Consider the following 25,442-nt stretch of genomic DNA (forward strand, 5'->3'; position numbering starts at 1 on the left):
ATATTCTGTATTGATTTTTATTAAAGAAAATGTGTATGATTATGCCTATGTTCATAAATGAATAATGTCATTAAAAAAGCACTTCATAGTATACCAAATATTTTATCAAATATAAACTCAACTTTTTTTTTTTTTTTTTTTTATTGGTAAAAGTAGTCTCATTGTTCATTCCCAGATTCATGTAAAATCATTAAACTTTATTAAAATTGGACTCAAATTCACATATGAGCAACACGTCGAGACCAGCTGCAATCACCATAGCAACAGTCCCCTCCCCTGTCACCATAACAACGGGACGCTAAATTGCTAACAGTCGCTAAACCAGGAATAAACTAACGTAAATAGATTATGGAAGAAAGAAAGTCGTCACTAAAACGGATTTTCATCAACAACATCGATTCCTACTCATCTAAATATATAGCAAAGGTAATAACAAACATGAATCTTTAACTTTGATGTTTGGAAAATATATAAATCGCATGGATAGCTATAAAAAAGAACGATATGCTAACAAAAGCACATGCTAACGCTAATGAATTATTACCTGTAAACTGACGTTACGCAGTGACTTTTTCCATTGTTGTACTTTATAGTTTCTGTCTGAATGCGTTGTTGGAGCTCATAGTGAGGATGAAGAGGAGGAGGAGTCAGTGGACACCAATATTAATAAAGAAAAAGCCTTTGAGATAGTGGGAACTGTCTCTGAAGAATCACAGGAGAACAGAGATTATGTGTTGGAGCAGTACTATGTAAGTATTTTACTCTGTTCAGGATTAAGGTTCATATTTTTAAGGGCCCATTACATTATTTTCTGATCTATGTTATAATGTTGTTTCCTCATCACAAACATAACTGGACTTGTGTTTTGTTTCATTCAAACATATAACACACAAATCCTGCATATTTACGGTGACCAGACGTCCCTATTTACCCAGGTCAGTCCTAGATTTGAGTCCTCTGTCCCCTGTCCCAGCAGACTTCTCCAAAACCACTGATTTGTCCCAGTTTAATAGAAGAAATGTCCCAGTTATCCATATTTTTGACCAATTTGTAACCCACCAACAGTAAAGAGGCTAATATATTGTTTTTGTCTTTTAGCTAAAATGCAGAAAACATGCTTGAAAGTGAGTATAAGGCAAAAAAAAAAAAAAAAAAAGCAACGACAGAATTCCCTCAGATTAAATATTGACACGTTTGACTCGAGTAAGGACAATGTAAGCACTCTTTTCACAATTTTACCGACCATTCCAACCCAGATATGTCCTAGTTCAGTTTTTAATTTTGAATATCTGGTCACCCTATGCATATTTAGACTGTGTTCTTCTCTCAGACAGAAAATAATCTGTTCCTAGTTGATGTACAGGATGTTCTCCACTGTATTTTTAAACTCCTTACACCACAGGTGTCAAACATAAGGCCCGGGGGCCAGATCCGGTCCTCCAAGACCTTTAATGTGGCCCTTGGCTTATTTTGTACTAAAATATTTTAATTATATTTTCTATTAAAATATAAATTAAATATTGTTTATTTTCTGCGGTGTTTATCATAGCAGCATCTCCAGCGCCTCTGTGCGTGGCCCCTCCCACCAGAGCAGCACAAATGACTTGTCTCTTTCCAAACGCTCTTAAAGGACGATCGTTTTGACTGTTGACCATGACACCCTCATCAGCAAAATGTCCAAAATGAGAAAAGTGGAGCCGAGTGCAGGATTTTCCAAGAAAAATGGTCTTATTCCTATTTGCACACAAGTTAATGTTAAACTTTGTGTTGAAATTACATTTTTCTTAAAGTTTCAGGTTGTTCATAATATTATAATATTTTGTAAAAGAAAGAGTTCATCAATTAAAAAAATATTTCTGTAATAGATTTGTGTTTCTCTGCACAAATATTTGAACTTATTGTTATTTTTGGGGTTTATATGCCATGAGTTTTCAGATCCGGCCCCTTTGGGATCAAAGTAAGTTGGATATGGCCCCTGGACCAAAATGAGTTTGACACCCCTGCCTTACACCTTCAATAGAATAATTTTAATTATTTCAGCCCTGGAATTTCCAATCTCTAGAGAAAAAAAGGTAAAAAGTAGCTGGTAACTTGACGACTACAGCCTCAAGATGCCACAAGGTGGAATAGAGCATTTTGAGCTTTGGTAAATGTGTGAATGAAACAAAACACAACTCCATGTATGTTTTTGAGGGGGTGACAGCATTTCTCACAGCTCACAAGAATCTTTTGTGTATTTTGTGTAATATAGAACCTTTAATCATCAAAAATAATTTACATTTTTTTGTTTTTGTCTCATTTTAGCAGCTGAAAAGGGAGGAGCTTCTACCCAAACTTATGGACTGTAATGTAATTGTTTATAACATTACTCAACACCAGGACCAACTGGACGAGGCTTTCTGGGCTGTTGCAAGTATGCATATAAAATTGGCATTGCACTATTTGTCATTATACAGTCCATTTATGGTAGCATTTTTACTAAATATATTGTTATTACTGCATTTATTGTAATCTATTAAGTTTTATTACAAAAACAAAACAAGCTGATAGTATTTATGAAGTCACTTATAAATGTCTCTATGTTCAGCCCTTCACAATGAGTTGGACAATTTCACTGGGCCAAAGATGTTCATCCTTGTGTCCACAGTCATGACCTGGGCCTGCAGAAAACCCATTGATCCAGTGAGTAAATTCTGTACATTCACACTGTGGTGAAATTGAGACTAGGGTTGTCAAAAGTATCAACTTACCTATACTAAAACTAGTATCAACAAACAAGATACTAATTTGAGTAGGTATCGTTACTAAAAAAGTCCCATTCACAAGACCCAAATTAACCTTCCCTGAATAGTTTTTGAATGATCTTGAGTTCAGAACAAGTATAAGAGCACATAGACTTGTATACACCCATGGACCACTATGGAACCTATCTGAACCACTGAGGGATTACATAAATATGAGACCACATTATTATAAAATAATGTCTAAAGAACAAGTGTTTTTCATTGTGGTATTAGAAGTGAGTCTATTCCTTTGTATCGAAGTTGAGATTGAAATTTAGTATCTTGACAACACTAACTGACACTGTACATGGTAAAACAACAACATTATTTATTTATTACTGTTTTTAACTTGTTGCTGATTACTTCTGCTTTACAACAGGAGGATGAGGAGAAGCCTTTCACTGATGAAGATTTCCGTCGGCGAAGACCACATGCAAACTTCAGAGCTCACAATGATCTGGAGAAGAGAGTGGTTCAATTGGGAAAAACAGTTAGTATAATATATATATATAATAAATCATGGGCCTTTTTTTTTAGTATGCTTTGAGATTTACTCCATTGACAACCATTATGTGTCCTTCTCAGAATAAACACATGTTCTCTACTTATGTCGTGGTGTCGGGAATGCAGTATGGAATGGGAGAGCAGATCTTTCATTACTTTTTCAAGGTAAGACAACTGTCCAGTCTCCATGTCATCCAGACAGAATGATAATACAAGATCTATGTTGGTGTTAATATTGTATTCGTAGACATCATGGGAGGGACTGAAAGCTGAAGTTCCTGTTTTTGGAGATGGCACCAACATCGTTCCCACAATCCACATCAATGACCTAGCAAGGTATGACACAAATGAATGCATTCAGTAATATATTACATATATTAATATTTTACAACCCTTCATAATTATATTTTTAAAGTGTGTATGACAGGTTCTGATGATTCTCAATTTTTTACCTAATTTGGTTATATATAAATTGTAAAAATTATTTATAAATTATATTTATATAATTTGTGAAGAAATGTTGAAAAATATGTTGAAAACTACAGTAAGTAGACAGTTCTATTTCAGAGAGTTCCATATAGATAACAGCACATTAGGAGAATTCTGTTTAAAAGTTAGGCCCAATTTACACAAGAAACACGTTTTTTTCTGATACTTTAAACATGATTTCAACAAAGTAAAGGTGGTTTCTTATATTTTCCATTGTCAGATAATAATTTCTGTGTACATCAGAGGGGTTTTAGACCACTGTATACCACAGTTGCTAGATAATGTTATGAAATTCGCTAGTGTGATGTCATGATTTCCAACCAGCAAGTAAAGATTTAAACCTTAAAAATGGCAAAAAAAAGAAAAAAAAAAGTTTAATGGTTTAATGAAATCTTAAATATAATGATCTTAAGTGTGTTTTAGTAAAATGGCTTATCCAACCTGACATAGGCACTTCAATAATGTTTTTTCCAGTGTTATACAGAATGTGATTGAACACCGCCCAAGCCCATACTACCTTTTGGCTGTCGACTATTCCAGTCACACTATGGAGGAGATTGTACAGGTTAACAGTGAAGTAACAGTGAAATTGTCATTATTGTAACGTAACTTAACCCTTTCTGTCATTATGGCATGGTGTGTTTTTCCATAATTATTCCTTTTAGGCTATTTCTAATGCACTCGGACCAGGAAGTATCAAGAAAATACCACTCGAGGAGGCCTACCTTATACGAGAAATCACTGTATGTAAAATGTGATTATTTAAACATGCGTAAACTATATTTGGATAAACAAGATGTGTTTTTAGGTCATGGAAATTGACTACATGACGGTGAATTTGAGAATGGAGTCGGCCCATTTGAAAGAGCTGCTGTCTATTTCTTGGCAGTGTGAGAAAGGACTGGTGGAAAACATTGGTCAAGTAGTTCAAGAATACAGACAATACAGAGGACTACAGGTAGGCAACTGACAGTAAAACTGGATAACATAATGACAATGTGCGTTTGAAATTTTTATTGCTTGCTGTTTCTCTGTAGCCCATCCGCATTTGTGTTATGGGGCCCCCTGCTGTTGGGAAGAGCACTCTGTCTAAAATTATCTGCGATCACTACAAACTTCATCATGTCAAACTGAAGCCAACTATTACACAGACCCTTGATAAACTGGTGAGTCATATCAGGGTTTACTTGGGAACTTAAAATACAAGTTAAAATACATACATTGCAAAAAGAACTATCAGCATACCCCTATATATAAATACCTCAAGTCATATTAAGACAACAGAACATTTTCTTTGTACTGTCTCTCACATATAAGAGCAATAAAATTTTAAGTAAATATTATATACGTTTCTGATTCTGACACAAAATAGTGCTGATTAATCACAGTTAAATCAAAACTGCAATTTGATTGAAGTAAGCAATTTAAAAAACTGCAGTATTTGAAGTACTGTAATTTCTTCTGCAAACAACAAAACACCTTATTCTGCAGATTCGAACCTGTTAGTTACACTGCAAAAACTAAAACCATGATTTGAGTACATTTCACTTGAGAAGTAAAATGATCTACCAAAAGAACAAGACTTTTTGTAGTTAAAATATGAAAATACAGCTTGCTACACTGAAGATAATAATGATAATAAAAAAAACAAACAAAACTCTTTTGTACATAAAATGTTAAATGTTAAAATGTGTTGCTTGAATTAAGAAAAAACATTCATTGGTAGATCATTTTACTTGCCTAGTTGAATCTACCCAAATTAAGTAAAATGTTCTTGAGTTTGCTCATTTTAAATTTTGCAGTGTAGACTTCTGAAATGATATTCTTATATTAGCGTAGCTGCAGCAGGTCATATTTCAGTAATTTTGTCAATTTTCTTGGACATGTAAAAAAAAAAATGAACAGAATCCTACTAAAACATAAACTGCAAACCCAATCTCAGTCACCATGTTCCAAAAATCCAAATGGTTCAGCCCTAAGAGTCCATAATTAAGTCTATTGTAGGTATTATTTTGCATGTAAATTATATGGAAAATTGCGTGTTAGAATGCAAACGATAATTTGTGCTTGATGATCTTAATTAATAGAAAGAAACAGTGAATAAAGATCCTTCAGTGGAGACGAACAGCACAGCAGACGCCCAGGAGCTGCTCAACAGTCTCACTGAAAGTATGGAGCAGAATGAAGGTACACTACAATACTTGTATACTTGTAGTCATATTAGTAGTCGTAGTAGTAGTAGCAGTAGTAGTAGATGTAATAGTAGTGGTAGTAGTAGTAGTAATAGCAGTAGTAATAGTCGTAGTAGTAGTAGTCGTCGTAGTAGTCGTAGTAGTATCACTAGTAGTAGTAGTAGTAGTAGTAGTAGTCACAGTCATAGTAGTATCACTACTAGTAGTAGTAGTAGTAGTAGTAGTAGTAGTAGTAGTAGTAGTAGTAGTAGTAGTAGCAGCAGCAGCAGTAGCCATAGTAGTAGTCATAGTAGTAGTATTAGTAGTCATAACAGTCGTAGTAGTAGTCATAGTAGTAGTAGTCATAGTAGTAGTACACCATGTAAATTTTCTGGTCCACCACCTGGTTGGAGCATGGAGATGCTGTTGTTTTGCCCCAAATGGTCCACAGTATGCCATTAAGCATCAATCACAGGTATATTATTTACTGGTTAGAAAAACATAAATTCTTTCTGTGAGCAGGGTTGCCTCTCCACTGATCTTACCTGTAAACTTGGCCTTGCGGCATAACCTGCTTTTCTCCATGGATATAGGAAAGTTTAATGGCATACTGTTGTACATTCCTGGCAAAGCAATAGCATCTCCATGGAGGCAAGTAGTTGATCTTAAACAAGGCCAGTTGCATGTTTAAGTACTAGTTAAAAGGACAAATAATATTATTTTGATAGACTATATTGTCTTTTTTTAGGTTTTTTGGAAGAGCACCTGCTGCTGAAAGTGATGAGGGACAAACTGATGACCAAACCCTGCCAGAACCAAGGCTTTGTTTTGGATGGATTCCCCAAAACTTATGACCAAGTGAAAGAACTCTATGAAAGTAAAAAAAAATCTAATATTGTTAAGTAACTATAGCCATAACCATGATTTATTTGTATGTATATTTTTGTTATATTCAAATGGTGTATTCTTCTTTTAGATGATGAGGAAGAAGAGGAGGAAACAGTCTCCAACAAGATACTGCCAGGTTTGAAAATAAATTGCTGGTTTCCTTTTGCAAGTCATCACCTCTAAAAGTACCTAATTAAAAAAAAAAAAAAAAAAAATGTGTGAAAATTGTCTTGCAGAGTTTGTGTTTGTCCTCGATGCCTCCGATTTGTTTTTGAAAGAACGAGTGATAAACCTGCCAGAGACGGAGGTGGAGAAGAACAGCTATGAACCGGAGCTCTTCCTGAAGAGACTGAGCCGATACAGACATAGGAACAGTGAAGACTCCACTGTCAGCGACTTCTACGACGAGTTTAACATCACCACTTTGAACCTGGGTGAATTACAAAATAAACTATTCTTTAAAGACTCTATTTTACGTAAAATTGACTCTTGTGAGCTTTAAGTCATATTATATATACCTGGAGTTGTGTTTTAGTTCATTCACACGTTTGAGTAATCCTTTATTATAAGGCTATCCTGATATCCAAACCTCAGAATGCTCAGTTCCACCTTGTGATGTCATGTAGTTGCAGATTTCAAGTTAACAGATACATTTTACCTTTAGTTCAGTGGAGATTGGCAGTTTCAGACCTGAAATGATCCAATGATTCTAGTGAAGGTGTCCATCCATCCATTTTCTTCCACTTATCCGGGGCCATGTCGTGGAAGCAGCAGTGTAAGTAGAGACTCCCAGACTTCTTTTACCCCGAATACTTCCTCCATCTCCTCCGGGGAGACCCTAAGACGTTCCCAGGCCAGAGACATAGTCCCTCCAGCGTGTCCTGGGTCTTCCTTGGAGCCTCTTTCTGAGCCATTTCAGCTGGCTCCTCTCGACGTGGAGGGGCAGCCGCTCTACTTCGAGCTCCTCCCGTGTGACTGAGCTCCTTACCCTATCTCTAAGGGAGCGCCCAGCCACCCTGTGGAGGAAACTCATTTCCAGGTGGGTGGAGAGTCCCTGCCACAAGTGGAGGAGTTCACATTGTGAAGGTGTATGGAGTTTAAAACACAATGGAGCACTTCCTGTATTACCACATGACATATTTTGAGAGAGGAAATAAGTAATAAGTATTTTATGTTTGAGAGAGGAAATATGCAGGTGTGAATGAAGCAGAAAACACAACTCCAAGTATGTAGTGAGCTGAAACTGGCTGATATAACAATGATAGTGACTTGATATGAGGTACAAAATACAGTCCAAAATTCATTTTACAACTAATCTCTTGACAAGCATAATTTTATTATTTCCCTCAGAAATCACAAGCAAGGATGAACCCAGCTGTTTGCATCTGTTGGAGAAGATCATTGAAACTGTAGGTCCATCTCGAAATTACAGCCCCACCATCGAAGAGATGGAGGAGGAGGAGAGGAAAAAGATGGAGGAGAAACAGAAGAGTGAGGCACAGAGGAAAGAAGAAGAGGAGAAGAGAGAGGCAGAGGAGGCCAGAGAGAGAGCTGCCCGCTGGGAGGAATGGGTATAACATTTCACCAGTCCTGAAAGTTTTATGTTTAGATTCAATAAGAAAGAGCAGTATTACTCTTGACAGTGATGAGATTTGTAACATAACTGTAAAATGTTACCTTTTCTCTGAGTAGTGATTTTGATCCACAGTCATTGGCAGGTGCTTGGCACTTCACATCTGGTTGATAATAACAGTATTTCACACTCGTTTTCACTGTAGGCCTTCTTTTACTTGCAAAGTTGTTCTTATTTTGTTGACTAGTTTAAAGGTGGTCTATGTAATCTCTATGGGCCTTTCCCCAACTTTCTCCATGGAGATACTTAAACTGATCTCTATAGCATGCATTCAATTTCAAGAGGGGTTATTAATTACAAAATATCTTGAATACATTGAAAATACATTAAAAAACATGCATTCTTACTGTGGCTGGGGACTCCTCTCCACTGATCAGACCTGGAACTGACCTCCAGCATCTTGACTTGAATGGGAGTCAACACTGTCAAGACTTAAAGGTGCACTATGTAACATTTATTATGAAGGATCTGCCATCTGCTTGTCTCCATGGTGAAGTTATTGCTTCGCCTGGGATGTACCACAGTATGGTATTATATATCAATACACGATATACACAAATATATCGTGACTGGTTCAATTAGGGTTGTTTTTATTTTGCAAAAATACCACACAAAACATGCATTAAAACAGTGAAAGGCCCACTTCTACACAGATCTGCCCTGTAACTTGGCCTGGTGATGTAGCCTGCTTGTCTTCGTGGAGATAGTTGAATGGAATGCTATACTTTAAGTCAGTAAGTCTTTATTTATATAGCACTTTTCACAGACATATGTCACCAAGACGCTTTACAGAGCATTATTCAGCATTATTCATTCACTCTACTACTACTACTATTGTAGCCACAGCTGCCCTGGGGCACACTGACAGAAGCACGGCTGCCATGCCAATTGGCGCCATCAGTCCCTCCAACCACCACCATCACTCACGCACAGACCACTTTCATACAAGGCAATGTGGGTGAAGTGTCATGCTTAAGGACACAATGGCAGTTTTTTGTGACTGGCGCCCCCCTGTGGCACCTGATTTTCCCAGTGGTCTCCCATCCAAGTACTAACCAGGCCCAGCCTTGCTTGGCTTCTGAGATCTGACGGGCTCAGGCTTTTACAAGTCAGTAAGGCCACACTATAGAACAAGCCAAGAAAAAACAATATCTACATGGAGTCAATCAGGTGTACACCTTTAAGATGAGAGTTGAATCTGGGTTTAGCTCTTTCTTTCCAGTGCACACAATATTTACAGAAAACTAAAAAGATAATACCACAATAAATCTCCCAGTATTTCTCATGAAAGGTCTCTCCTCGGTCTTCTCTCTCAGTCCAGGTCTGTGGAGCAGTTGCATCGTGAGGAGGAGGATCTTCTGGAGGCTGAGACAGCACAGATGAGGAGTTACCTGATGGAGCATGTGATGCCCACTCTGTCCCAGGGCCTGCTGGCCTGCTGCTCCGCTCAGCCACAAGACCCTGTCGACTTCCTGGTAACAATTTAAATTTAAATTTACATTTTTTTTGTTGTTGTTGATGCTGATTAATTTAACAACATGATTTAGCTATTTATTTTTACTATTCCTGTTTATAGGTGCCATTTTGAGCTCCTCGTCATTAAAAAAAAAAAATAATTACTTTGAATTGTATTACTATGGAAACGGACCTCATTTTTCATCACTCTGAAATACATGGATGGGGCTGTAACAATACTGGCAATATTAAAATTAAAACTAACTATCAATGAGAATAAAGGTCTCTGAGCTACAGTGACCATAATTTCAATACTCTTTTAACTTTCAATATAACAATAAGTAATCCTCTTTCTTTCTTTTCTTCTTCTTTTTTTTCCTTTTAAGTAGCATTTTTAAAATAAACCTCTCCCCATCAATCAAACAATTTACCTTTTGGCTCAATGAATTAAAGAGGTTAATATTAAATAATACCAGATAATACTTGGAGATTTGAACCTTTATAATATTCACTTATTTAACCTTCTAACACCGATTATTGTATTGTGTGTTTCCAGGCGGAGTATTTGATGAACAACAACCCCTTAAACTGTAAAAAATATGAACTAAATCAGCTTTTGTTTTTATAGTGTATTTAAATATTTACAGTAAAATAAAGTACATTCAACAGTGTATCTTTCCTGGGACTCTTTTTGACTGAAACCTCTTTGAGACTTCCCATCATGCCCCTGGTTCACGCTGAGTTTTTGATTAGCACTGATTTGTTCACGGCTCATTCTCGGCCCCTGTTGCATTTACCAGAGGCTCAGTTTGGCCTCCTGTGTTCTGGCCATTACTTAAAAGCGCCCCCTAAAACACAAAACGAAACTGCGATCGTTGCCAAGAGCTAATTAGGAAGTTAATTTGCTAAATGAACTTGGTAAACTCCAAAGTACACAAGCCTGGGTCGTAATTGCTTGAATTTTGGCTTCTGATATCCAGGAAGGACGGATCTTTCAAATAGTGCCTCATTTGTCCCCCCCCTCACGTCGCCTCTCTCCACGCCAAAGTAAACATAATTGCCCGTTACCAAATAGAGATTATTTCATTGTACATTCCTAATCACCACACGGGGAAATTAGTCCAGTATATTTGGGACACATTGTGATGCAAAACAACGCAAAGTCAATTTTAAAAGATCAGGTACAAACAACGCAACGCTTTTAAGACACACTCAGGTACTAACGTTGTTATTACGGCCGTGCGTGTGACAAATAATAAGTTAAAGGTGCATTATGTAATTTTTCTGGCCACCTACTCGTCTCCCTAGAGATATTTCATTGCTTGGAATGTTCCACAGTGTAGCGTTGAACTTATCAATTTATTCAATCATAGTTTATTTTTATTGCCTCTCTACTGAGTCATCTGTTGTCTCCAAGGAGATGTAAACATTTAATGACATACTGTGGAACATTCCAGACAAAGCAAAAATAGCATCTCACCAGAAAAGCTATGTTCTGTACCTTTAAATATAATACACACTTAAAGGGCCTATATTACGGTATTTTCTGATCTATATTATAATGTTGTCTCCACATCAAAAACACAATGAGTCGTGTTTTGTTTCATTCATACGTTAACACACAAATCCTGCATATTTAGGCTTTCTTCTTTCAAATAGAAATCACTTTGTTACACCTCGTGATGTCAGGTGGTAATAAAGGAAGTGCTACTTTGTGGTTTTTAAACTTCATACACATTCACTAAAATCATTTGGATGATTTAAATTCTGGAATTGCCAATCTCTACTGAACAAAAGGTAAAAGTGGCTGTTAACTTGAAAATTACCGCTTCATAACATCACAAGGTGGAAAAGAGCATTTTGAGCTTTGGAGATGAAGACAAACTAATAAAAAGTTTTACAGGGTGGCTGCGGGGTCTTAGTAGTCTTAAAAATGTCTTAAATTTCATGTTCCTAAATTAAGGCCTTAAAAAAGTTTTAAATTCTGTTGTCCAAGTCTTATTTTTTTCACAAATGTAGTTAATATGATTAACTGAGATTCAGGAACAGGACCACGCCTCAACCGCCCTCTCCTCTCACCAGCGAACCACAACTCACCTCAACAACGCCTCTAATTTCCCAGAACCCTTTTTGTAGCAGCCTTTCCCGTCATCCCAGTTTGTCTCAGCTAACTCGACCCCACCCTCCCACCCCTTATTTTGTTCGTCTTTCAGTGATAAGACCCCTACAAAGGGGGTTTCGTTCCGGCTGGGCCAATTGAAGACTGAGACGGATCCCCCACCTAGAGTCTCAACCTACTCATCTCTGCCCTGTTTCGTACATTATCAATAAACTTCTTTGCACTATGTCATTGTTGGTGTGGTCCTAGTTAGTGAAAGGTCTTAAAGGACTCAACCGAGCTACAGTACAATGTTAAATGGAGTGATGAAAAAAAAAAAAACGGCAATGTGAAATCATGTAACAAGAATGAACGTCTAATTTGGAGTATGCACAAAGAAGACTTTGGCTTCTGGCACCGGCGGCAATGAGTAAACTATCAGTAGAGTGGAGGAAGAAGTTGGATGGATCATGGAGAAGTGTCGGTTTAATCCGCAGTGGCTCTTAGATTCTAGATATAGTACAGGTGTGGTATAGGATTTTGACCCTGCGGTGAGGTGACCCCAGAGTCAACATACCTTATAGTATTTTGACCCTGGGGTCAGAATCCTATTATGGTATGTTGACCCACCCCATAGAATATTGCCCTCCCCTATGAAAATCTATATTTTATTAATAAAGAACTTGAATTCTATATATATAAAAAAATAATAATATTAATACTGTATCTGCAAATTAAAACATACTGACATTTAAAAGTGTTTTTTGAAGAACTCAGATGCATTTTTTATGTCGATTATAACTTTTGAATGTTAAAAATTACTTAGTTTAAACACATATTTGACTGAAAATGAAATAAGTAGTTATTAATTAGTTAGTTAATCAAAGTGATGTATAATGATTTGGAATCTTGTTAAAATAGACAGGGCTGATCAACTGAGTAGTTAAATAGGGGAAACCTATGGCTGTAGTTTTCAGATCCCCCAATATGTTTATTCTAGTTATGATGATGTAAAGTAAGAAGTAATGTTAGCTGAATATTGACAATGATCAATTATATATAAAGGAGGTCAAAATCCTGTGACTATAGTAATCTGACCCCCCAATATGTTTATTATAACACAACATTACTAAATTCAAGGCCATTATTCTTACAAACCATTGCCTAAATTGACATTATGATTAAGGATTATCTGAACATAGCAAATTAAAAACCATAACAATGTAAAATACAATATAAAAAGTGACAGATTGCTGTGTATATGCAATTTTAACAATATGTTACATTTACACAAAATACCAAGTCGTTATCCATCAAAACATTCCTTAATAATACCTAAAAAGAAAGTGAATATGTAGCAATATATAATAAAAGTAAATTACATGAGAAATAATGATCATATAAGTAACTACTAAAGAAAAGTAAGGAGAGTCAAAATCCTGTAGGGGGGGTCACTTTACTATAGCGATATGTTGACCCCGGCTCTATGGGGGTCAAAATACTATCTCACACCGGTAGTTGGTTGGTCGTTATTAGAATTGGATCTGTTGTTTTTCGCACACATAATGGTTGTAATGTTGGTCTTACTTTTCATTTAAGTGGTCTTAAAACGGTCTTTAAAAAGTCTTAAATTTGGGGTAGTCAAACCTGGGGATACACTGTTTTGCTCAGACATGTGTGAATGAAAAAAAAACACAACTCTAGGTAAGTTTCTGATGAGGATTATAACCAGTGTTGGGAAGGTTACTTTTAAAATGTATTTCCCTACAGATTACAGATTACAGATTACTTACCCCAAAATGTAGTTTGTAACATAATCCATTAAATTACTTAAAGTGAGTAATGTAATCTGAATACTTTGGATTACTTGATTTGCTGTAGAGGAGCAAAGACAAGGATATTGTAACATAAGAAGTTTGGTCTGATAAAAGAAAATAAAAAGACCAGACTTTACTTAACTAAATTAAAAATATTATTGATAGAAGAGAAGGAGGAGACACTGTCCACACAGCATGGTTTAGTCCTGTTAAATCATGTTTTAATCTTGTTTTAGTTCTGTTTTAGTCCTGGTTTTAGACCTGGTTTAGTCCTGGTTTAATCCTGGTTTAGACCTGGTTTTGTCCTGTTTTAGTCTAGGTTTAGTCCAGGTTTAGTCCTGGTTTTAGACCTAGTTTAAACCTGGTTTAGACCTGGTTTAGTCCTGGTTTAGTCGTGTTTTAGTCCTGTTTTAGTCCAGGTTTAATCCAGGTTTAGTCCTGGTTTAGTCCTGGTTTAGTCCTGGTTTAGTCCAGGTTTTAGACCTGGTTTAGTCCTGGTTTAGTCCAGGTTTTAGACCTGGTTTAGACCTGGTTTAGTGTCCGGCAATGAGTGGAATTACCGAAAAAAAGAAAAAAGGTTGTAGCCCAAAATGTTTTACCGCTGTGTAATCAATTTATTTCAACAAAGTAACTGTAATCCAATTACCAGTCACAGAAACAGTAACTGTAACTGAATACAGTTACTCATAATTTGTACTCTGATTACGTAACTCCAGTACATGTAATCTGTTACTCCCCAACACTGATTATAACATGGCAAAAAGCTCACAAGAGTCAATTTCGCATAACAGGACCTTTAAATATAATACACATTTAAAACTGTGTAGTGTCAGGTGTTATGTGTTTTTTCAGCATGCATTAATACTAAGCTATACTCCAGTCAAAACATCCTTTCAACAGTTAATCGCATCTTCACATAGAGACATTTTCATATGTGCACTAAAAATGAGCTGCTGTTGCACGATTCCACCACTAAGTGTCAGTGTTGTATAGTCTATCACAGCCATTTACTTCACGCAAACTTAACGACTCCAGCACCACATGTCTGAAGCAGGCTTTGATCACATCTCTTTGGCTTCATCTTCTTGATTCATTCCTTCAGTTTAGTGTCTCCTCATAGACTTATACTGCGCTTCCACTATTGCACTATAAAGACCGCTAATGAATGGTAAAAGGGGATTTTGTCTGTCTGTCCAAAGATCTGAAACTGTGGATTTGAGTGAGTCACATAAAATAGAAATCACTGAGGTTTTTACTTATTAAAATATAGACTAGAACTGGAGGCTCGACCTAATTCTGTGCAATGGAAACTGACAATGAATTTACCTTATAACTAGGACAAAATCTGATCTAGACGCTATAGGTATTATATTATAGATTTACGCATTATTATTTCAATCTCAATAATTAAAGGTTCTGCATTATACAAAATTGACTCTAGTGAGTTTTAAGCCACGTTATAATGTTGTCACCTCCTTAAAAATAAACTTGGAGTTGTGTTTTGTTTCATTCACACTGTTTTCTTAGTCAGTCTACATCTCCAAAGCTCAAAATGCTCGATTCCACCTTGTGATGTCACGTAACGGCTACTTTTTGCCTTTCGTTCACTCGAGATTGGCAGTTCCAGAGCTGAAACCATCCGGGTGATACTAGTGAAGGTGTATGGACTTTAAAAACGCAGTGGAGCAGTTCCCGTGTTGCCACATGATGTCACAACGTGGAACTGAGCGTTTTCCGTTTGAGAGAAAGACCTTGAACGCACATATCGATCACATGCTCCTGAAAATGTGGTGTTAAAATCCATTTTGCTTTTTTTTTTTTTCTTGAGTTTTCAGACAATGTTAATGTCAACGCTAATGTATGCATTGCATCACCATGGTAACTGCAGAAATAATCCACCATAGAGATACATGTACAACACCGATACAGTAAATCTAACCGAATCAAAGCTAATACATCTTTTCAACTTCCTTTTTTTGGCATTACACCCTCATAGTGTGTCCCTTTAGTTCCAGTCCCCACACATAATGTAATATAGTGCCTTTAACGTCGGCCGCGAGCTCATCTCTGATCTTCCACGTATCACGCAGCATCAGCCCCGTAAAGCCCTGCATCTAGACTCAATCCACTTGGACTCATGCTGGTCACTGTTCCCTAACTCCCCCTAATCCTCCGCACACACAAATCAGGCCGGGACATGCGCGCTCACAGAGTCAAAGCTACACCTGCACCGCTTTACAGAACTTACGGTAATACGCCCAGGCATTTATATAGAAAAAGACAGATACTAGGGGGGAGCGAAAATACTGAAATATCGATATAGTTTAATGTGGTGATGCAGTATTGATATCGTGGGCTGCTGTATCGATATATATCACCAAGAGTAATATTTGGTATATTTTACTACAGCGCTACAGTTTTGTTGCTTGTTTAGTGAAAGGAAACTCGTTTATTTGACACATTTGACATTTTCACTGTTTTGATGATTAAAATGTTTGTGTTTCATATTCACTTTACACAAAAAGTGGTTTAACAAAGACTTTTACTATCACAGCCATGATTTAGCCTTTTTTTTTTATTGAACCGTATCGAATCAATTTGAAATATATCATATTGAATCATAAGCTCACTGTATTGAGATATGTACAGGGTAGCCACAGGGTCTTAAAAGTCTTAAAAAGGTCTTAAATTTCATGTTCCTATATTTAGGCCTTAAAAAGTCTTAAATTATGTTGTCCAAGTCTTATTTTTTTTTCACAAAGGTCTTACTTTTTTGTATACTCAACCGGGCTGCAGTGCAATGTAGGAGAGGGGAAAAAAACAACAACGTGAAATCGCGTAACATAAATGACCGTCTAATTTGGAGTATGCACAAACTTCTGGCAGCTGCAGCGATGAGTAACCAATCAGTACAGTGGAGGAAAACGTTGGATGGATCATGGGGAAGTGTAGGTTTAATCCACAGTGACTCTTAGATTCTAGATATAGTTCCGGTAGTTGGTTGGTCATTTTTTAGAATTGGATCTGGTGTTTTTCTCCCGCATAATGGGTGCGATGTTGGTCTTAATTTTCATTTAAGTGGTCTTAAAAAGGTCTTAAAAAAGTCTTAAATTTGGGGTAGTCAAACAAGGAGATACCCTGATGTATCGTATCATGGCCTATGTACCAAGATATTTATCGTATCATGGCCTATGTACCAAGGTATGTATCATATCACGGCCTATGCATCAAGGTATGTATCGTATCACGGCCTATGCACCAAGGTATGTATCGTATCACGGCCTATGCACCAAGGTATGTATCGTATCACGGCCTATGCACCAAGGTATGTATCGTATCACGGCCTATGCACCAAGGTATGTATCGTATCGGCAACTTCTGAATGATACCCAGCCATAGCAGATACAAAGAGTCAATTTGAAAAGATCAGATCCATCCAACCCAATGCTTTTCATAAGACACACTTTATACTATTATGATTAGTACATGGGCCAAACAAACACTTAAAGGTGCGCTATGTAACAAAACCTACGGTAATACACCCTGAAATTGATACAGAGAAAACAGATACATTAGTCAGCTTGAAAAGATCAGATACATCCAACTTACTACTTTTAATAAGACACACTTTATATTGTTATGATGGTACATGGGCCAAATAAACACTTGAAGGTGCACTATGTAGCAAAACTTACGGTAATACACCCAGAAATTGATATAGAGAAATATAAACACATATAGAGTTTTTTTTTTTGTTGTTTATGGAAAAGATTTGCACATGATTCAACCTTCTTCTAAGCTCATGACACCAATTCTACTGTCTACTACTTTGTATATTAGATTTGCCTGTAGTCTTTATGTCAGATGCCCTCCCTCCCACTGTCCCGCCCCGCAAATTTTCACATAAAAGTGCTTGGAAAAAAATAAAAACATAAAAAATAATACTCGCAACCAAAAGGCCGACAGTGAAAATGTGTTTTCATGGACATGCGTGTTCACGGAATCAAAGATACACCTTTACAAGACTTACGGTAATACTCCCATTCATTAATATAGAGAAAGGCAGAACACACAGAGAGAAAAGTCTATTTTATAAAAGACGGCAAGGCTTTGAAGACACACAATTTAATGCAATTGTTATGGCCTTACATGTGACAAATAACAACTTAAAGACACACTGAGTAACTTTTCTTGCTACCTAGTTGTCTGCCTATTACCTTGCCTGGAATGTTACACAGTACAGCATTAAAACTTCTCACTGTGAGTAGAGTTGCTTCTCCACAGATATGACCTATAACTGTCTCCGTGGAGATAGACACAATTCCAGGCAAAGTAATAACGTCTCCACTAGTAAAGTTACATAGCGCACCTTTAAATGTGCTTTTTAATATTTTTCAAACAAGAAGCTGTGTACGTCTCTAATTACGTACATGTGCCGCTTTCCCAAACTTACGGTAAAACACCCAGACGTGCAGAGAAAGACAGAACACACAGAGCTTTAAAGATGCATTGTGTAAGTTGATAAATGAATGTCCTAAACCAGCCTTAAATATCGATCGAAGGAGAGGTGGGAAACAGACTTAAACGCTACAATTGAAGATAATATTTGGTTGAATTTATGTCAAGATAGTTTATCCACTACGAATGCTCGATATAGACTTGTTTATTATAATTTCCTTCATCGGTTATAGCTAATCCCAGAAAAAAATCATAAGACAAAACCAGGCCAATGTTTCCAATGTTCTGTAGAATTGGGCCCACGTGACATGTGAAAGTAAAAGGTTTTTTGGTTTGACTTTTACCAAGCCATATCCATGACCACAAAAAACACCTCTTGATCTTGAATTTTGCCTACTTGAGTCTGTATTTGATTTTTCATTTCATATTTATTTATTTTTATGTTTTTTACCTTTTTATTATTTACTGCTATTCTTGCTCTTATTTGATTTTACTAGTTTTATTGTCTTAATGAGGACTAGTAGAGCTTTATATTTTTATTGGATATGTTTTATCTGTATTGTGCAGCACTTGGGAAACTGTTTTGTTTCTGAAACGTGCTATAGAAATAAAGTGGATTGGATTTGATTTAAAGGTTTAAGTTAAAACATTCACATGACTCCTTCAGTAACACTCATGAAATAGCCGTCCTTCTGCATCAGTTTTTCTTTTCTTGGACATTTTTGGGGAAATTTGATGAGTTTTCTTGGCCTCTCTGGTGGCGAGATGCAGTCACTTCACGGGAAACAACTGCGGTGGTGCATTGTGGGAGATGTAGTAGCGACACAGAGCCACAACATAATAATAAATTATACCTTTTAACCCCTTGTGGGCCACATAAAATGGCTTGGCGGGCCGGATGTGACGTCAATTGACCTCTGTCTATCCTTTTCTTTTTTTTTTTTTTTTTGTGGGTGAGCAGGGTGGGTGTGGGGTTTTTGTTTTTCAACTGTTTTCGTTTTTGTGTATTGTATAACTCAAAAAAAAAAAAAAAAAGTGCATTGTGTAACTTTTCTGGTGGAGGGTCTACCTGCTTGTCTCCATGGAGAGGTTATTGCTTTCCCTAAAATGTTCCATGGTATGATATTAAACATTTTCATCTAGTATTTATTCATTACGGGTGTTTCTACTGCTCAAAAATACAACAATTCCTCCTGAGAATAGGTGCGACTCTCCACAGATCTGAACTGTAATCTAGTGTGGGTATATATATCGGAGCCTCCACGAGAAAAGTTGCGCAGTGCACCTTTAAGTCGTATCGGGAGAAGGGTCTGCCTGCACATCACTCAATCTCCCCCCCTAAAAAAACCCTCGCAACCAAAAGAGTGAAAATCTGTTTTGTTGCTTAGAAACAGTTTGCCTTGCGACTCAGTGGGGGGTCTCCTTCTGAATATCATTATGTCCCTCAATTGGGGAGGACGGCGCATTTTTCTTTTCTGCCAATATTTATCTTGGGCTTCGCCGGCTCTCGGGAGGACGGCGAAAACGTTTTCATTGATTAAAGGCGGGCGGCGCTGCCTTTAAATGTTTCAAAATGGCCGGCGTGTGCTGCGGCAGGTTGAGGTGAGGAGCAGCGGAATTTCTTTAGGTTCTTTTTAGAGGAATATAGAGTTAGAGTAATATAAAAATTCACTGTTGATATAGTTGTACATTTCTGTGATTGAAAAAATCTAACTTTATTTCCCAAAACATAGACCTCGTACACTTTACTGCGCCATCTGCCTTTTACTTTTGTAGACACTCACCTAAAACAGAAACAACAAAGACAATTTTCACAATTTCTTTTTTCTCCCAACCACTTAAAACAAGCATCTAGTCCTGAACCCACTTATATGAAGACTTGTGGCTGGGAGGGCATCTGACATAAATGCTCGGCAAGTAGATTTAAGAGCAGGAGAAGTGCCCATACACATTTGGGGTAATTTTGTACTACGATTCAGAAATATCTTTACAATAAAATACACTGTAAAATGTAATATCTGATAAGTTACATATTGAGATTGAGATTTATGCATTTATTTACATATTTTTTTAAAACTATTATGTTATGCTCAAACAATTATAAATTACATAAAGACTGTCATTAAACATTGTTGTGGTTATGTAACATCCAAATCCAATCCAAATGTTACTTTTGTATTTATAAATCTTCTCATTAAAGGTCTTATATTACACAAAACTGACTCTTGTGAGCTTTAAGACGTGTTAGTTATGTCATCTTTTTACTATTTATTTGGTAGAAACGGATGAATTTGAAATCATCCAAATGATTCTAGCAAAGGTGTACAGAGTTTCAAAACACAGTGAAGTCGTGTTTTCTGATTGAGAGAAAAGAACGCAGTCTAAAAATGCAAGATTTGTTCGTTAAACGTGCATGTTTAACGAACAAATGCTTAGCTGTAGATGAAAAATAGTATAAAGGGTTGTGTTTTTCGCCAAGTGGTTTTTTGTACAGCCTGATGACACTAACTTGTGAGCAACAATGACAATTATTAAAAAATAGTTAACATTTTGAACATTTTATGCAGAGACGTTTAATTTTGACAGTTTAGTGTTATCACTGTCTAAAATATTTGAAAAAGCGAGCAGAAAAATGACGACCATGCGAGCTGCTCCTTCTAGGACTGAGTACAGGGACTTTGGTATTACTTAGTATTTCTGAGTTTATTTACTGAGTTGACTGTAAAACTTTTAAAATTTATTGGTGATTATAGTGGAACTTACTCATTAGACACAATACTTTGACTACATGAGTAAAATAAGCACATTTTGTCCATTGCTATTAAATAAGTTATAGTTTTCACAGAATTACCGTATTTTTTGGACTATAAGGCTCACTTAAAACCCTAATTTTCTCAAAAATCGACAGTGCACCTTATAATCCGGTGTGCCTTATGTATTAATTCTGGTTGTGTTTACTGACCTAAGCTATGAAGCTGCACTGCTTGATGGATTGTCGGAGCATTGCGGCTACCGTAGTCAGGAGCCTCGCGGAGTAAGTCTTGTCCTTTAGTCCAACAAAAGCTGACCAGTGCACAAGGAGCGAGCTGCTTTTTCAGCTTATAGTTAATGCAAATGAGCCATGTGGTTTTAAGTTTTGTTTCTGTAAAATGTAAACAAATGTGCGCAAACCTGCATTAAACACATTATTACTCAATGTATATTTGAGTCCTCCTCATAAGAATAAATAAATAAATAAAATTAAAATTGTTTTGTATGTTGTATCGTGCATGCATTTCTGACTAAATACACTTGATTTCTGTACTCTTTGCCGTCCAAATAAGTCAGAGAGATGAGCTCTTATAGGTTGGTCAGGCAAGTTGTATGCTCCTAATTCTAAAGTACAAATAATTATAGATATTTGCTTCCATGTTCTACACTCTTGCACTGAAAAAACATGCGTTCTTAATGTGTGTGAGATTTCCTCCTTGTAGGAAAAAAACCCCAAAAAAACTTAAATTATCGACCACAAGACAGGGATGCAACGCCGGACAACTTGCGCTACAATCTGCCAATAGATCATGGATCCCTGGGCTAAGAATCAGTCTCAAGTGTCACCCGTTTGTTTTGCTTGATGCGCCTTATAATCCGGTGCACATGATAGTCTGAAAAATACGATGTTATTTTAGTGTAAAAGTTACCACAGCTGATTTTATATGTTTTACTACCACCAGAAGTTATCTTTTTCATTGTGTGAATGAGACAAAACACAACTCCAGGTCTTTTGTGATGAGGAAACAACATTATAACATAGATCAGAAAATAGCGTAATACTTGCCCTTTAAAAACAGACTCCTTCTTAATTGTTCCTGATTATCTTAGTGGTACTCTCGCAGTATTTGCCACTTCCTCTCTAGTGTTGAAAAGCACATACCTGGAGCTTGAGCGCGCTGACACCTCCTCTTTAAACCCAAGCCAACTTCACATCACTGCCAGTTACTTCTCTCCTGCCTGTAGAACCCTAACTCCACAAAGCACCCTACCCACTACCACTACTGTCATCTGCTCAAACTTGGCACCCGTACAAGAGCCCTGTAGACACACGCACTCTCCCTCCTCCTCTCCTCCTCTCCTCCTCCCTCTCTCTGCTCCTTCACTCCTTATTTCCACTATAATGAATGGGCACGCGTCATTCCAACAAGCAGAGAGGAAGAGGAGCTTTCGGCCTTCCTCCTCTCTCCACTAATGAGTACCAGCAGCTTCTTGGCTCCTATCAAAGGCAGGAAAAGTCAGTAAGCAAATACATCTTGCTTTAATGTGGGCAGTGTTGGGAAGTAACTAAATATACGGACCGAAATCACACTTCCAAAATACTTTTAAATTTACTGAAAGGTCCCGTATTACACGCAATGGACTCTTGTGAGCTTTAAGCCGTGTTATAAAGTTACGTCCTGGAGTTGTGTTTTGTTTCATTCACACTTGTTTCAGTTATCCTTTATCATACATCAACACATTATCTCGGTTTTACTTCCCTTCACTGGCTGCCTGTGTGCTTTAGAATTGATTTTAAGATTTTACTGATCACTTTTAAAGCTCGTTTAGGTCTCGCACCAAGTTACATTCAGAACTTTTAAGCCCGTACGAGCCTCCCGCAGCTGCAGATCCTCAGTTAGGTCCAAAGTCCAAAGGTTCCAAAGTCCAGACTCCGGGGAAAGGTGATCGAGCCTTTTCAGTCCAGGCGCTTCGGCTTTGGTGTGAGGAAATGAAGGCTCGCACCATCAGTATCAGCTTTTAAATCACTTCTTAAAACTCATTTTTATCATCTGGCTTTCCTTTAACTTGTTTTAGCTTGATTTTATTGCTTATTTATTTTTATTTATTTATTATAATGACGTGAATTGTTTGCATCCTTTTTGTATGCTTTCTGTGTGCTTTTATGTTTTTTGTATTGTTCTTTGTGGCGTGTACAGCACTTTGTAAACCTTGTTGCTTGTGTAAATCCTTGGTGTTTTATAAATAAACGGTATTTATTTATTTAGTGGTAGTAGTAGTACTCATAGTAGTACTAGTAGTAGCAGTAGTATCTTTAGTAATTGTAGTAGTAGTAGCAGTAGTAGTAGTGGTAACAGTATCACTAGTAGTAGTTATAGTTTTAGTAGTAGCAGTAGTTGTAGTAGTAGTAGTCAGTCATAGTAGTAGTAGTAGTAGTAGTAGTAGTAGTAGTAGTATCACTCCTAGTAGTTGTAGTAGTAGCAGTAGTGGTAGCAGTATCACTAGTAGTAGTCATAGTATTAGTAGTAGCAGTAGTTGTAGTAGCAGTAGTAGTCCCAGTCATAGTAGTAGTAATAGTAGTAGTAATAGTAGTAGTAGTATCACTAGTAGTAGTTGTAGTAGTAGCAGCAGTAGCAGTAGTCACAGTAATAGTATTAGCAGTAATAGTAGTCATAGTAGTAGTAGTAGTAGTATCACTCGTAGTAGTTGTAGTAGTAGTCGTCGTTGTAGTAGTAGTATCACTCGTAGTAGTTGTAGTAGTAGTAGTATCACTAGTAGTAGTTGTAGTAGTAGTAGCAGTAGTCACAGTAATAGTATTAGTAGTAATAACAGTCGTAGTAGTAGTCATAGTAGTAGTATCACTTGTAGTAGGAGTATCACCTGTAGTAGTAATAGTAGTAGTCTGTCTACATTTCCAAAGCTCAAAATGCTCTGTTCCACCTTGTGATGTCATTTATTGGTAGTTTTCAAGTTAACAGCTACTTTTTTACCTTAAGTTCAGCAGCGACTGACAATTCCACCTCTGAAATCATCCAAATGATTCAACTGAAAATGTATGGAGTTTAAAAACACAATGGAGCACTTCCTGTATTACCACATGACATCCCAAGGTGGAACAGAATGTTTACAGTTTGAGAGAAGAACTCAGTGTAAATCTGCAGGGTTTGGGAGTTAAACGTGTGAATGAAACAAAACACAACTCCAGGTCTGTTTGTGATGAGGAAACAACATTATATCATAGATCAGCATAACATGGTTCCATTCATTTTCATTTTTTCAGTTTGTTATATTTATATTTTACACTTTAATGCAATCCAATGTTACAGTGTCCTAAGTATACAGAAAACAGTACTATAATTACACCATTTATCCAACAAAATACATACAATACTGTTTATTTTATGCAGGTATTCTCTCAGTATTCTCTAACTCAACACATTTTCAAAGTACTGCTCCCATCAGACCAGACTACAGTGAGCAGGTAGGGAGTTGTATGGGAGGGTATATTTAGTATAGGCTCCCATACGGGCAAGAGGAAGAAGTCCCATGAGCTTGTGTTGCATCAGTCTGAAGAGCTGTTTTTTTTTCTTTTTTTTACCTTCACTGCCAAAAATAAAAGCTCTCTAAAAACAGTGAACTAAAAGTGTTAATTAACGGGACTAATTTACACAACAGGGATTGAAAAAGATAGTAGTAAAAAATATTTCAAATTTTAAATGAATAGAATTACAATGCACATTTTTGCATGTATAAGAGTTTTTAATGACTGACCAACTTTATATTTCTGTGTTTGGCGTCTGTAGGTTTTGTATGTTGTATCATGCATGCATTTCTGACTAAATACACTTGATTTCTGTTCTCTTTGCCTTCCAAATAAATCAGACAGATGAGCTCTTACATTCTGGTCATATAAGCTGTATGCTCCTAATTACAAAGTACAAATAATTATAGATATATGCTTCCACGTTCTACACTCTTGCACTGAAAAAACATGCATGGGACTCCACAGACCTGACTCTGGCTTGTGTCCATGGAAATATGGCATCAATCTACATATATAATACGTATCTATGTCCATGGAGAATGTTCTGAAGTGTGGTTTTAACTTTCTGTTCACATGGAGCTAAGCAGGTGATGTGCCACCACCAAGAAGTTACACGGTGTTACTTTAAAGGTCCTATATTACACAACAATGTTAGAATGCCATTACCTCATCAACAACATACCTGGAGTTGTGTTGATTTCTGTTCTCTTTGCCTTCTAAATAAGTTAAACAGATGAGCTCTTACAGGCTGGCCAGGCTCGCTGTATGCTCCTTATTTTAAAAAAAAAAAAAAATGAAAAAGAAGAAGATGATGATATTTGCTTTTACTTTCTACACAAGTTACATAGCTG

At 36.8% G+C, this 25,442-nt stretch overlaps 1 protein-coding gene and 1 pseudogene across 1 annotated transcript; one reads left to right on the top strand and one right to left on the bottom strand.

Annotated features, from left to right (window-relative positions):
• Nucleotides 1-145: 145 nt before the first annotated feature.
• On the top strand, nt 146-14,758 carry ak7b (adenylate kinase 7b). The gene is made up of 19 exons (XM_055155433.1): nt 146-426; nt 594-749; nt 2,305-2,413; nt 2,588-2,682; nt 3,163-3,273; nt 3,369-3,452; nt 3,535-3,623; nt 4,251-4,341; nt 4,442-4,519; nt 4,585-4,734; nt 4,814-4,942; nt 5,864-5,963; nt 6,696-6,824; nt 6,924-6,971; nt 7,072-7,269; nt 8,186-8,406; nt 9,785-9,943; nt 10,480-10,513; nt 14,691-14,758. The coding sequence occupies exons 1-19, from the start codon at nt 349-351 to the stop codon at nt 14,756-14,758; spliced, it is 2,127 nt and encodes a 708-aa protein (XP_055011408.1). The 5' UTR covers nt 146-348.
• On the bottom strand, nt 9,477-9,594 carry LOC129411466 (5S ribosomal RNA; annotated as a pseudogene).
• Nucleotides 14,759-25,442: the final 10,684 nt, after the last annotated feature.

Source organism: Boleophthalmus pectinirostris, unplaced genomic scaffold (genome assembly GCF_026225935.1).
Source record: "Boleophthalmus pectinirostris isolate CB_2022bp ecotype Guang Dong unplaced genomic scaffold, ASM2622593v1 HiC_scaffold_10, whole genome shotgun sequence".
NCBI classification, from domain to species: domain Eukaryota; kingdom Metazoa; phylum Chordata; class Actinopteri; order Gobiiformes; family Gobiidae; genus Boleophthalmus; species Boleophthalmus pectinirostris.

What these genes read in the sequence shown, in the direction of transcription:
- ak7b (XM_055155433.1), top strand. Translation starts at nt 349, where the DNA reads ATGGAAGAAAGAAAGTCGTCACTAAAACGGATTTTCATCAACAACATC. An exon ending in GCAGAAAACCCATTGATCCA is followed by an intron (nt 2,683 to 3,162) that starts GTGAGTAAATTC and finishes GCTTTACAACAG; the next exon opens with GAGGATGAGGAGAAGCCTTT. An exon ending in CTATGGAGGAGATTGTACAG is followed by an intron (nt 4,342 to 4,441) that starts GTTAACAGTGAA and finishes TATTCCTTTTAG; the next exon opens with GCTATTTCTAATGCACTCGG.